The 12,261-nt window shown below is 42.5% G+C and overlaps 1 protein-coding gene across 6 annotated transcripts in view; it reads right to left on the bottom strand.

The window, feature by feature from the left end:
* Window positions 1-12,261, bottom strand: part of LOC144682720 (protein furry homolog) — a 520,809-nt gene that overhangs the window by 263,306 nt on the left and 245,242 nt on the right. For all 6 annotated transcript variants that reach the window (XR_013577095.1, XM_078545350.1, XM_078545351.1 and 3 more), the window contains exons 17-18: window positions 4,939-5,046; window positions 4,207-4,462 (exon numbers count right to left, since the gene is read on the bottom strand). Coding sequence is in view for 5 of the 6 variants with exons in the window: in XM_078545350.1 (XP_078401476.1) it covers window positions 4,207-4,462; window positions 4,939-5,046 (364 nt within the window). In the remaining variant the exon portion in view is untranslated. The remainder of the gene's footprint in view (window positions 1-4,206; window positions 4,463-4,938; window positions 5,047-12,261) is intronic.

The following is a 12,261-nucleotide window of genomic DNA, read 5'->3' on the forward strand; positions in this document are numbered from 1 at the left end:
TAATAATGATATAATGATAGCATTTGGGATTATGTCAATAAACAGCTATTGAAACTGCTAGGACAGATTTTTCAACTCAGATACAGGCAGGCATTTTTTTCCAATTTGGTTGGAATTTAAATAAATCGACTGCTCAACAGACCTTATCTGCCCTTCAAGGGCATTTATGACTTATTTTAAAAACTGCCCCCCTACTTTTTTTTTTACTCTGGAGCCTTAAGACCTTCTGGTCCTGGCTCCAACTTGGCTCCACGAACAAGCAGACTGGAGAGGCCTTGTGGCAAACCACAACTACAGCGCAGCCACACCCACTTTTTCCTTATGAACTGAAGATGCGCCCTTAAGATCTGTCTTCGAGAAGTTTTTAAACAGACCTTTCACTCCTAACACAGATCACCCAATTCCTACTTCCCCCACCACATCCCCTGACACTACTCACTCACCCCACACCCCTGATACTGCTAACCCTGACACTGCTCCCCCCGACATGGCTTAGTCCCTCCCGTATCCCCTGATACTGCTCACACTCCCAACACAGTTCATCCCCCTCCAGCACCCCTGACAATGCTCACCTGCACCCTTGTGATACTATTCACTCTCGACACAGCTTATTTCCCTCTCACATGCCTGATATTGCTCACCCACTCCAACATAGCTCACTCCCCATTCCACACCTCAACAATGTTCATCCTGCACCTACAACAATGTTCAGTACCCCCCAATAATGCTTACTGCCACTCTCATCAATGGCTACCTCAATAGCCCCCGACAATGCATGTTACCACCCCCCCACACTCCGACACTGCTATCTCAAATCTGACATCAGCTGAGCTAAGGAGCCTGGGATTCTGGAAGAGGGCGAGGTGCGGCGAATGAGTGAGCATGGTCTGGGGGTTGGGTGTTGAGAGAAGGTGAGCAGTCTTGGGGATGCATGGGCATCAGCATTGTCAAGGAGCACGGGTGACTGAACAACATCAAGATGGGAGCAAGCAGTGTTGGTGGGGGTGAGTAGTATGGAAGGGGGTGAGAAGTATTGGGTGGGGGTTGGTGAGCAGTTGCGTGTTGGGGGGGGTTGAGCAGTATGGGAGGGGGTAGGCAGTTTCGAATGGGAGGGGGCGAGTCGTATCGGGAGGGAAGTGAGCTATGTCGGGAGGCGAGTGAGCAGTACTGGGAGGGGTTGAGCTGTGTTGCAGGGGTGGGGGTGGTGGTGATGAGCTGTGTTAGGAGGAGGCTGACCTATGTTGGCGAGGGAGAGTTATACTTTTTCTTGCTATCACATTTGTATAATTAATAAGGCTTAAATTAAGAAGTTGTACAGTACATAAGCTTGGTGATAAAAAGTCTTACTTTGTATGTATTACTGGAATAATTCGTGAATCTTGGGGTGTGTTATAAGAGTCAAAGTTGGCATCTCTTCAAGTGCCAAATACTGTAATGTAGTTTTAAGAAAGAACACATGGGTCCTTTGGAAGTGAGCTGGTTATAGCTAGAACACATTTTCACATTTGAGCTCCAGTGAGTCTTGCTTAGCAATAAAGAGAAGCCAAAGCTAACATGTTGATTGGCCTGGAAGGTGGCTTGAGGACTAGGGCCTCTGGTAAAAGATTTGTTATAGCTTAACAGTCAGAAGGGACGCCAAGACTGCAAAGCTGATTGGCTAGAAGAATGGTTTTGGGCCTAGAATGTTCTGAGGACCTCTGGTTGGAGATACAAATTAATGTTAGATTGTTGTGGGGAAGCTAGGAGCGCTCTTCCCATTGGTCAAGAGTTGTAAATATTGGGTTAGAAATCATTGGTTATGTTGATCCAGGTGTACATACATGGGCTAAATGTTGCAAAGCTATCTGCATAAAGGGTATAAAAATAGCGGTGCATCACCGAGGTCTTTACATTTGCCAAAAATTAGCATTTGCCAAAGGACACTTGCTCGGAGGCATTTGTTGGAAGAGAGGGTTAGGAGTAGGGTACTTGGCAGAAGTAGGGCACTAGCTAGGAAGTTTGCATTTGTGTAGGAGATTGACAGTCAACTGGTATTTGTCATCGACCTAGGTGTTGCCATAAGAACTCAGATTAGGCTTAGTTAGCAACTAAAGTAACTGTCACAGAGCTGAGGATTGCCATAAGAATCCAATGTTAGATATCAGCGGATCTAGCATAGACAGGAGTGCCAAGGCTAAAGTAATTGCCTTAGTGAGAGAGAGAGGGAGAGAGAGAAAGAGAGAGAGAGAGAGAGTGAGAGAGTGAAAGACTGTGATAGAAGAGAGAGGGAGAGTGAGAGAGTACACTTTGTAGGCAGCTGTGACATTTGTAGCTTTAACAGCTAAGGTGGTAAAGTAAACTGGAAGCTTCAGCAGTTAAACTAGACTGGGAAGTTGTGGGTTGGAAAAACATCCACTAGAGTTGAAGCTTTAATGCTGCAAAAGGATTTGTATGTACGCTCAAGTTAAGTTGACTAAGCTAAAATCTCGAAGGACGTTGTGGATCAAGAGTCATGATTCATGACTCCTCAGATACTGATGCAGTCCTTGCTCATATGCAGCAGGACCTGGACAACATTCAGGCTTGGGCTCATAAGTAGCAAGTAACGTTCATGCCACACAAGTGCCAGGCAATGACCATCCCCAACAAAAGAGATCCAACCATCTCTCCATGACATTCAATGGCACTACCGTCTCTGGATGCCCTATCAACATCCTAGGGTTACCACTGACCAGAAACTGAACTGGACCAGCTATACAAATACTGTGGCTGCAAGAGCAGGTCAGAGGCTAGGAATTCTGTGGAGAGTAACTTACCTCCTGACTCCCCAAAGCCTGTGCACCATCTACAAAGGTACAAGTCAGTAGTGTGATGGAATATTCTCCACTTGCCTTGATGAGTGTGGCTCCAACAATACTCAACAAGTTTGACACCATCTAGGACAAAGCAACCCACTTGATGGCACCCCATTCACCACCTTAAGGATTCACTCCGTCCAACACCAATGCACAGTGGCAACAGTGTGTACCATCTGCAAGATGCACTGCAGCGACTCACCAAGGCTCCTTCAACAGCACCTTCCAAACGTGCAACAACAACCATCTATAAGAAAAAGGGCAGCAGATGTATGGGAACACCACCACCTGCAAGTTCCCCTCCAAGCCACACATCATACTGACTTGGAACTGTATTGCTGTCCCTTTGTCACAGGATCAAAATCCTGGAACTCCCTTCCTAACAGCGCTGTGAATGTACCTACACCACATGGACTGCAACAGTTTAAGGCGGCAGCTCACCACCACCTTCTCAAGGTCAATTAGGGATGAGCAACGAATATTGGTCTAGCCAGCAATGCTCACATCCCGTGAATGAATAAAAAAAAGAGTCATGGTTCAAGGAACCAAGAACAGAAGGCCCCAGAATTCCTGAGATCCACAGTAAAGACAGACTGATGTGTTGAACTTGTGTATCGTGTCATGCTTCAACTAATGAAATATTAAGCATCAACCTTTATTGTCCAATAAACCTTGCTAGTTTGCATTCTTAATTAATGACTGTCCTTTTTGACAGTATGTCTATTCTTTGACAGGAAGTTTTTACTCTGCAGTTTAGTATAGAGACCAAATCCCGACAGGGGCAAGCAGTATTGGTGTTGCCGTGGGTGCTGGGGTACTTTGACAGTCCACCTGATTTACTTGGAACAGCGCTCTGAGCAGGCTTTATAACTGCTAGGAGCAGCTCTAACTAAATTGGTGTAAAAACCAGGGTAAGTATGGGGAAACTACCTAAGTTTTGTGTTTACAGCTCCCAAGGGGACCAACAGCAAAGGCTCCCATGGAGCCATTTCTGAGGTATTGGAAGTTCCTGGTTCCAGCATAAGTTGGTTCCCCGGAACTTCTGATGCCATTGAGGCCCTCAATTACCGCAAATGACTCATTTCAGGATCAGGAGATATGGGCCATTAAATATTATTTTGTGCGAGTGAAAATTTTCCAATAGTAGGCAAGACAGAATGACTTATTAAGCAATACTTCAGCTTGTGAATTTATGTTCAACTTTTTACAGCTCTATTATCTCACAAAATTGAAATATTGGTCAGTTTAGTTTTACTAGTACAAAGGTAGTGCTTTTTAGTGACTAAATGCTTTCGAAAGAAAAAAGTAAACATACTGAAATCATTGTTATTTCAAGGAAAGCCTTTTATCAAGCAGATAAATGAAAACATACCTCTGACGTCCTTAATTTAGTATGGTCTTGGCCCTTGCTTTGACTCTGTATTGCAAGCTTCCACTGAGTGAGTAGATGTACCAACAATTTTAGAGAGCTATCAAGAAGATTCTGTTGAGTGTCATTCACCTCGCGAAGTAGAAAGTTGGTGAAACCAAACAATACATCTTCCCTCCAGTCAGCAAAATCAACAAGAAGACTCTGAAGAGAGTTTTGTGCAATATGGCGAAGTTCATCATCCATGTGGATGGTTAACCTAAATTGGAGTTGGAAAATTTGAAAAATTATTAAAATGTGTAAGTCTTCCCACATTAGAGGATAAAATTCCCCATAGCACTTTGACAGAATGTTAAGTGGAAGTTAAACTTTTATATCTGTTTTAATACACATCTTGGAATACACAACTTTAGGTTGTGCACATTTTGAAAGTTTTACATTCATTGTGGTGTGCAAACACAAACAAATGACCAATCAGAAAACACCTATAGTTATGCCAAACAAGGTATAATTTAACTGATATAACAAGTGCATGATAAGCCAATCCATGCCTTGTATCTATAGTTAACAACAGATAGTGCAAAGTAATGCCAAGATGTCCCCTATAGTCTGAGGTAGGAAGATAATCTACTACTGAGCGCAGGGTACAGGTAACATGGGAGACACTGCATGTCGTGAATGTGGAGCTTTAATGATCCTTATCTATACAATTTTACCTGATAGCAAAACACATACCTTGCCAGTAAGTCAATCAATTCCAGTTTTGACATTCCATCCGGTATTATTCGTGGAATGGCAGCTACGCTGGTCCTAAAAAGGTCAATTTTTGGTTTCCTCTCACCCCTGGATCAATGTAGAGAACAGTCATTTGATAACTTAAAACAAGAGCATAAGACGTAAGAGCAGAAGTAGGCCATTAGGCTCATTGAGTCTACTCTGACATTCAATGAGATCATGGCTGATCTGATAATCCTCAACTCCACTTTCTTGCCTTTTCCCCATAACCCTCGATTCCCTTACTGATTAAAAATCTGTCTGTCTCAGCCTTGAATATACTGCGGTAAAGAATTCCACAGATTGACTACCCTCTGAGAGAAGAAATTCCTCCTCATCTCTGTTTTAAATGGGCGCCCCCTTATTCTGAGATTATGCCCTCTGGTCCCAGACTCTCCCACAAGGGGAAACAACCTCTCAGCATCTACCCTGTCAAGCCCTCTAAGGATCTTATGTTTCAATAAGTTCGCCTCTCATTCTTCGAAATTCCAATCAGTACAGACCCAACCTACTCAACCTGTCCTCATAAGAAAATCCCTGCATACCTGGAATCAACCTCGTGAACCTTCTCTGGAGTGCTCAATGCTAGTATACATTTCCTTAGATAAGGGGACCAAAATTGTTCACAGTATTCTAGGTGTGGTCTAACTAGTGCCTTGTATAGTTTTAGCAAGACTACCCTATTTTTATATTCCATTCCCTTTGAAATAAAGGCCAACATTCCATTTGCCTTCCCTAGCACCTGTTCAACTTGCATGTTAGCTTTTTGGGACCCAGGCACAAGGACTCCCAAATCCCTCTGTACTGCAGCCTTCTCCAGTCTTTCTCCATTTAAATAATATTCAGCTCTTCTATTCTTCCTGCTAAAGTGTATAACCTCACATTTTTCCACATTATATTCAATCTGCCAAGGTTTTGCCCATTCACTTAACCAGTCTATATCCCTCTGTAGACTCCTTGTGTCATCCTCACCACTTGCCTTTCCACCTATTTCTGTGTGATCCGCAAACTTGGCGACAGTACATTCACTTCACTCATCTAAGTCATTCATATATATTACAAATAATTGAGGCCCTAGCACTGATCCCTCTGGCACTCCACTAGTTACAGGTTGCCATCCCAAAAATGCCCCCCTTATCCCAGCTTTCTGTCTTCTATTAGTTAGCCTATCCTCTATCCATACTAATATACTACCCCCGACACCATGGGCTCTTATCTTATTAAGTAGCCTTATGTGCGGTACCTTATCGAACGCATTTTAGAAATCCAAATATATTACATCTACTGGTTCCCCTTTATCTATCTTGCTTGTTACCTCCTCAAAGAATTCTAGTAAATTTGTCAGGCGTGATTTCCTCTTCATGAAGTCATGCTGGCTCTCCTTGATTATATTATGCATTTCTAAATGCTTGGCTATTACATCCTTTATAATATACTCTAATATTTTCCCAATGACAGATGTTAAGCTAGCTGGCCTATAGTTACCTGTTTTTTGTCTTCCTCCCTTTTTGAATAAGGGTGTTACATAGGCCGTTCTCCAATCCTCTGGGACTTTTCCAGAATCTAATGATTCTTGGAAGACTACTACTAATGCATCCACTATCTCTGTAGCTAAATCCTTTAATATTGTAAGATACAACCCATCAGGTCCATGGGACTCATTGGCCTTTAGCCCATTAGTTTCCCGAGTACTTTTTCTCTAGTGATCATTATTGTATTTATTTCCACCCCCCCATTTTGCCCCCTGATTATTTTGTATTTTTGGAATGCTATTAGTATCTTCTACCGTGAAGACTGAAGCAAAGTATTTATTTAACATCTCTGCCATTTCCTTATTCCCCATTATTATTTCCCCAGCTTCATTCTCTAACGGGCCAATGTTCACTTTGGTCTCTCTCTTCCTTCTTACATATTTAAAGAAGCTCGTACTGCCCGTTCTTATATTACTTGCTAGTTTACCCTCAACGTTTATTTTCTCCCTCTTTATTATTTTTTTGGTCATCTTTTGTTGGTTTTTAAAACTTTCCCAATCCTCTGGTTTACCACTAATCTTTGGCCACATTGTATGTTTTTTCTTTCAATTTGATACTGTCCTTAACTTTCTTGGTTAACCATGGTTGGTTTATCCCCTTCCTTGAATTCTTCTTCCTCACTGGGATATATCTTTGTTGAGAGCCATGAACTATTTTCTTAAGCATCTGCCATTGTTCACCAACCATCTTTTCTGCTAAACTGCTTTGCCGTTCCACTCCAGCCAACTCTGCCCTCATTCCTTTGTAATTATCCTGATTTAAGTTTAGCACAGTTGTTTCCGACCCAAGTTTCTCACTCTCAAACTGAATTCTAAATTCTACCATATTATGGTCTCTGTTTCTTAGGGGATCCTTTACTCTGAGATCATTTATTAAACCTGCTTAATTACACATTATCAGATCAAAAATTACCTGTTCCCTGGTTGGATTCACAACATATTGTTGTAAGAAACTGTCTCGAATACACTCTATGGCCTGAATTTTTCCTGCGTCGGGCGGGCTCGGCGGGAGCAGGCGCCGACTGCCACCAGCGATCAGCTCCGCACCGCCATTTTATGCAGGCAGGCCAATTAAGGCCCACCCAGTGTAATACACGAGCGGTAGCACTCAGCGCTACCTATGCAGGTGGGGGGGAAGAGGGAGAGTTGGGGCCAGCGCATCTCCAAGGCACGGAGCTGCCTCAGGGAGATTGAAGCACTTTTGAAAATAGTAAATATGATCAATAAAAATTTATTGAAACATGTTCCCTCATGTGACTGTGTCACATGAGATGGGACATGTTTTTATTTTTCAGAAAAACTTTTTATTTAATTCATAAAAGCTTTAGCATACCTCATCCCGCTTGTGGATGAGGTTTCCTAAAAAACATAAAGGCGGCTTGGCCTTTTCGCCTGCCCGCCAACTGTAAGGTTGGATGGGCAACGTTAACTTGACATTAATTAATTTGTTAATGGCCTTAATAGGCCTATCATTTATTGGTGGGTGTGCAGCTGACTCCAGCGCACGCCCGCTGAATGAAACATCGCGAGACAGCGTGATGACATCGGGACGCACACCTGACGTCATCGCGCGTCATTTTACACACCAGCATGTCGGGCCCGCCCCTGCACGCCAACTGAAAAATCCTGGCCTATGAATTCTTGCTCGTGTCTACCTCTGCCAATTTGATTTTCACAATCTACATGAAGATTAAAGTCAACCCTGATTAATGTGCTGCCTTTTTTACATGCCCTCATTATCTCCTGATTTATTCCCTGTCCTACAGTATAGCTACTGTCAGGGGACCTATTGACTACTCCCATCAGTGTCTTCTTCCCCTTGTTATTTCTTAACTCCACCTATACGGATTCTACATCATCCGATCCAAGATCCTTTCTTGCTATCATACTTATTCCATCTCTTACTAACAAAGCTACCCCACCACCCTTTCCTTCCTGTCTGTCCTTTTGGAAAGTCACATACCCCTGAATATTTAGTTCCCAGTGTTGATCTCCTTGTAACCACGTCTCCGTAATGGCTATAAGATCATACCCATTAACCTCTATTTGTGCCTCTATTAATGCATTTATTTTGTTCTGAATGCCACATGCATTTAAGTAAAGAGCCACTAATTTTGCCTTTTTACAATTTTTTCCCCTTTTGACCCTATTTGCTACTTTTTAAAAATGTTTGTACACTATGTCCCTTCCTGTCACACTCTGGGTATCATTACCTAAATAGCTGCCCTGCAAGGCTGCCATGTCCTTTTGCTTTATAAGCCTGTGTATCCTCTTTCCAGAACCCTCCCCCCCTCTATTTAGTGTACGGCCCTCTCTATAGCCCTAGTTATTCAGTTCACCAGGACACTGGTCCCAGCACGGTTCAAATGAAGCCCGTCCCACCGGAACAGCTCCCTTCTACCCCAGTACTGGTGCCAGTGCCCCATGAACTGAAACCCATGCCTCCCAAACCAATTTCTGCGCCACGCATTTAACTCCTTGATTTTATTTACCCTATGTCAGTTTGCCCATGGCTCAGGTAGCAATCCTGAGATTTTTACCTTTTAATTTAGCTCCTAACTGCTCAAATTCTTTCAGCAGAACCTCCATTCTAGTCTTATCAATGTCGTTGGTTCCAACATGGACGACGACAGCTGGATCCCTCCCCTCCCACTCCAAGTTCCTCTACAGTCCTGAGCAGATGTCTTTAACTCTGGCACCAGGCAGGCAACACACCTTTCGGGACTCATGTTCACAGCTGCAGAGAACAGTATCTATCCCCTTAATTAAGAAATTATAATGAATTTTTTACATTTATCTGACTAACAATTTAGAAAATCTTATCCATTTCTACGTAATCTTAAAGCCTGCAAACCTGTCCAGTTAAACCCAGAAGTGGATCATGTTTAATACACAACCCAACACCATTTTTTGGGGCTTTAACTCTGCCCACACCTGAATTCACTTCCCCATGGCAGCTAAAATTCTGTCCAATGTGTCAGGCCAATGACCAGCCTGAAACATTAACTCACTTTCTGAATCCACAGATGCTGCCTGAAATACTAAGTGTTTGCAGCATTTTCTGTTTTTATTTGTGGCCAGAACAGCAATTATTTCCCTCAGGATCCATACACATAAATACTGGAATACTCTTTAACTCATAAATAAAATAAATCAATTATGGGGATGTTAAAAATTTTTTTGAAATTAGAAGTGATACAAAAATGAATTTTTGTTGGAATTGCCTTCCCAAACAGCTTTTCTCGTTCCTCTCCAGGTCAGCTACTGTGACAGCCATGTTGGTGATTCTCTTCTATTCATAACAATAACCATAGATAACTTCTGAAATTGTGTAAGATCGCAGGTAGACTTGGCCAGTGCCAATTAGCTCAACCACTTAAATGCAACATGATATGGTGGCCAAAGTGCTCTATGTGTGCTTTCTATGCTCCTTCAAAAAGAATTAAGAGGGCAGTTCAATTGTCCAGTGGAGGCCGTTGGGAAGATTAAAAGGCTGTAGGGCTTTTTTTGGCAGTGTTAAAAGGTATATATGCAAATGCAAGCCAATGAGCTGAGGGCACAAATAGATACATGGCAGCATGATATCATCACAATAATGGAAACTTGGTTTAAGGGGGGATAAAAATGGCAGCTCAAAATCCCTGGATATAAAGTTTTTAGGCAGTATAGGGAAGAGGATAAAAATGGTGGGGGTGTAGCATTATTGGTTAAAGAATCAATTACAACTGTGAGGAGGGATGATATACTAAATGAAGCATCAAATGAGGCCATATGGGTTGAGCTCAGAAATAAAAAAGGGGCAACCACACTACAAGGAGTGGACTATAGACCCCCAAATAGTGGAAGGGAGTTAGAAGAGCAAATATGTAGACAGAATTCTGAGTGTAAAAACAATAGGGCAGTAATTGTTGGGGACTTCAACTGCCCTAATATCAATTGGGATACGAACAGTGTGAAGGGCACAGAGGGTGCAAAATTCTGGAATTGCATTCAAGAGAATTTTTTTAGCCAGCCCAACAAGAAAGCGTTTAGCCTTACGAAATGAAGCTGGCCAAGTGGATCAAGTAGCAGCAGGGGACCATTTTGGAGATAGTGACCATAATATAGTTAAATTTAGCATCATTATGGAAAAGGACAAAGATAGAACAGGAGTAAAAGTTCTAAATTGGGGGAAGGCAAATTTTACAAAGCTGAGAGGTTATTTGGCGAGAGTGGACTGGATACAGCTTTTAGAAGGATAAACTGTGTCAAATCAGTGGGAGGCACTCAAAGGCGAGATTCTATGGGCACAGTGTAGACATGTCCACAAAAGGAAAAAGGGTGGTACTGCCGAATCTAGAGCCCCCTGGTTATCCAGAAGCATACAGGCCAAGGTAAAGCAGAAAAAGAAAGCTTATGACAGTCACAAAAGACGTAATACTGTAGCAAGCTTCGAGGAGTATCGGAAGTACAGGATGAAGTAAAAATGGAAATTGGCAGGTAAAATAAAAGAAAATCCTATGATGTTTCACCAGTACATTAAGAGCAAGAGAATAACTAAGGAAAAGGTAGGGCAAATTAGAGATGTACATGGTAACTTGTGCGTTGATGCAGAAAATGTGGGCAGGGTTCTCAATGTGCACTTTGTATCTGTCCTAATTAAGGAGAGCAAGGATGCAGACATTCTAGTTAAAAAAGGGGAGCGTGAAATATTAGATACAATAAGCATAGTGAGAGATAAAGTATTGGAGGGACTGGCATCCTTGAAGGTGGATAAATCACCAGGACCAGATGGATTATATCCCAAGCTGTTGAAGGAAGCCAGGGAGGAAATAGCAGATGTTCTGAGGATCATATTCCAATCCTTACTAGATATAGCTGAGGTCCCAGGGGGTTGGAGGTCTGCAAACATTATATTCAAAAAGGGATAGGCCAGAAAATTATTGGCCGGTCAGTCTGACTTTGGTGGTGGACAAATTATTGGAAACAATTCTGAGAGACAGGATAAACTGTCACTCAGAAAGGCACGGATTGATCAGGGATAGTCAGCATGGTTTTGTTAGTGGAAGATTGTGTCTTACTAACTTAATAGAATTTTTTGAGGAAGTAACAAGGAGGGTTGATGAGGGTATTGTAGTGGATGTTGTCTACATAGATTTCAGTAAGACATTTGACGAGGTCCCACATGGCAGACTGGTCAGGAAAGTGAGATCTCATGGGATACAGGGAAAGGTGGCAGGTTGGATCCAAAATTGGCTCAGTGACAGGAAACAAAAGGTAGTGGTCGATAGATGTTTTTGCAAATGGAAAACAATTTCCAGTGGTGTTCCTCAGGGCTCAATGTTGGTGCCCTTGCTGTTTTCTGATTTAGACTTAAATGTGGGAGGCATGATTGGGAAATGTGCAGATGACACAAAAATTGGCTGTGATAGTGAAGAGGATAACTGTCGACTCCAGAATTATATCAATGGATTGGTTGAGAGGATGGAAAAGTGGCAAATGGAATTCAATCCGGAAAAGTGTGAGGTAATACATTTGGGGAGCGCAAAGCAAGGGAATGGTCAATAAACAGGAAGTTATTGAGAGAGGTTGAGGAAGTGAGAGAACAAAGAACAAAGAAAAGTACAGCACAGGAACAGGCCCTTCGGCTCTCCAAGCCTGCGCCGATCATATTGCCCGTCAACTAAAACATTTTGCACTTCCGGGATCCGTATCCCTCTATTCCCATCCTATTCATGTATTTGTTAAGCTGCCTCTTAAACACCACTATCGTA

Source organism: Cetorhinus maximus, chromosome 7 (genome assembly GCF_964194155.1).
Source record: "Cetorhinus maximus chromosome 7, sCetMax3.hap1.1, whole genome shotgun sequence".
NCBI classification, from domain to species: domain Eukaryota; kingdom Metazoa; phylum Chordata; class Chondrichthyes; order Lamniformes; family Cetorhinidae; genus Cetorhinus; species Cetorhinus maximus.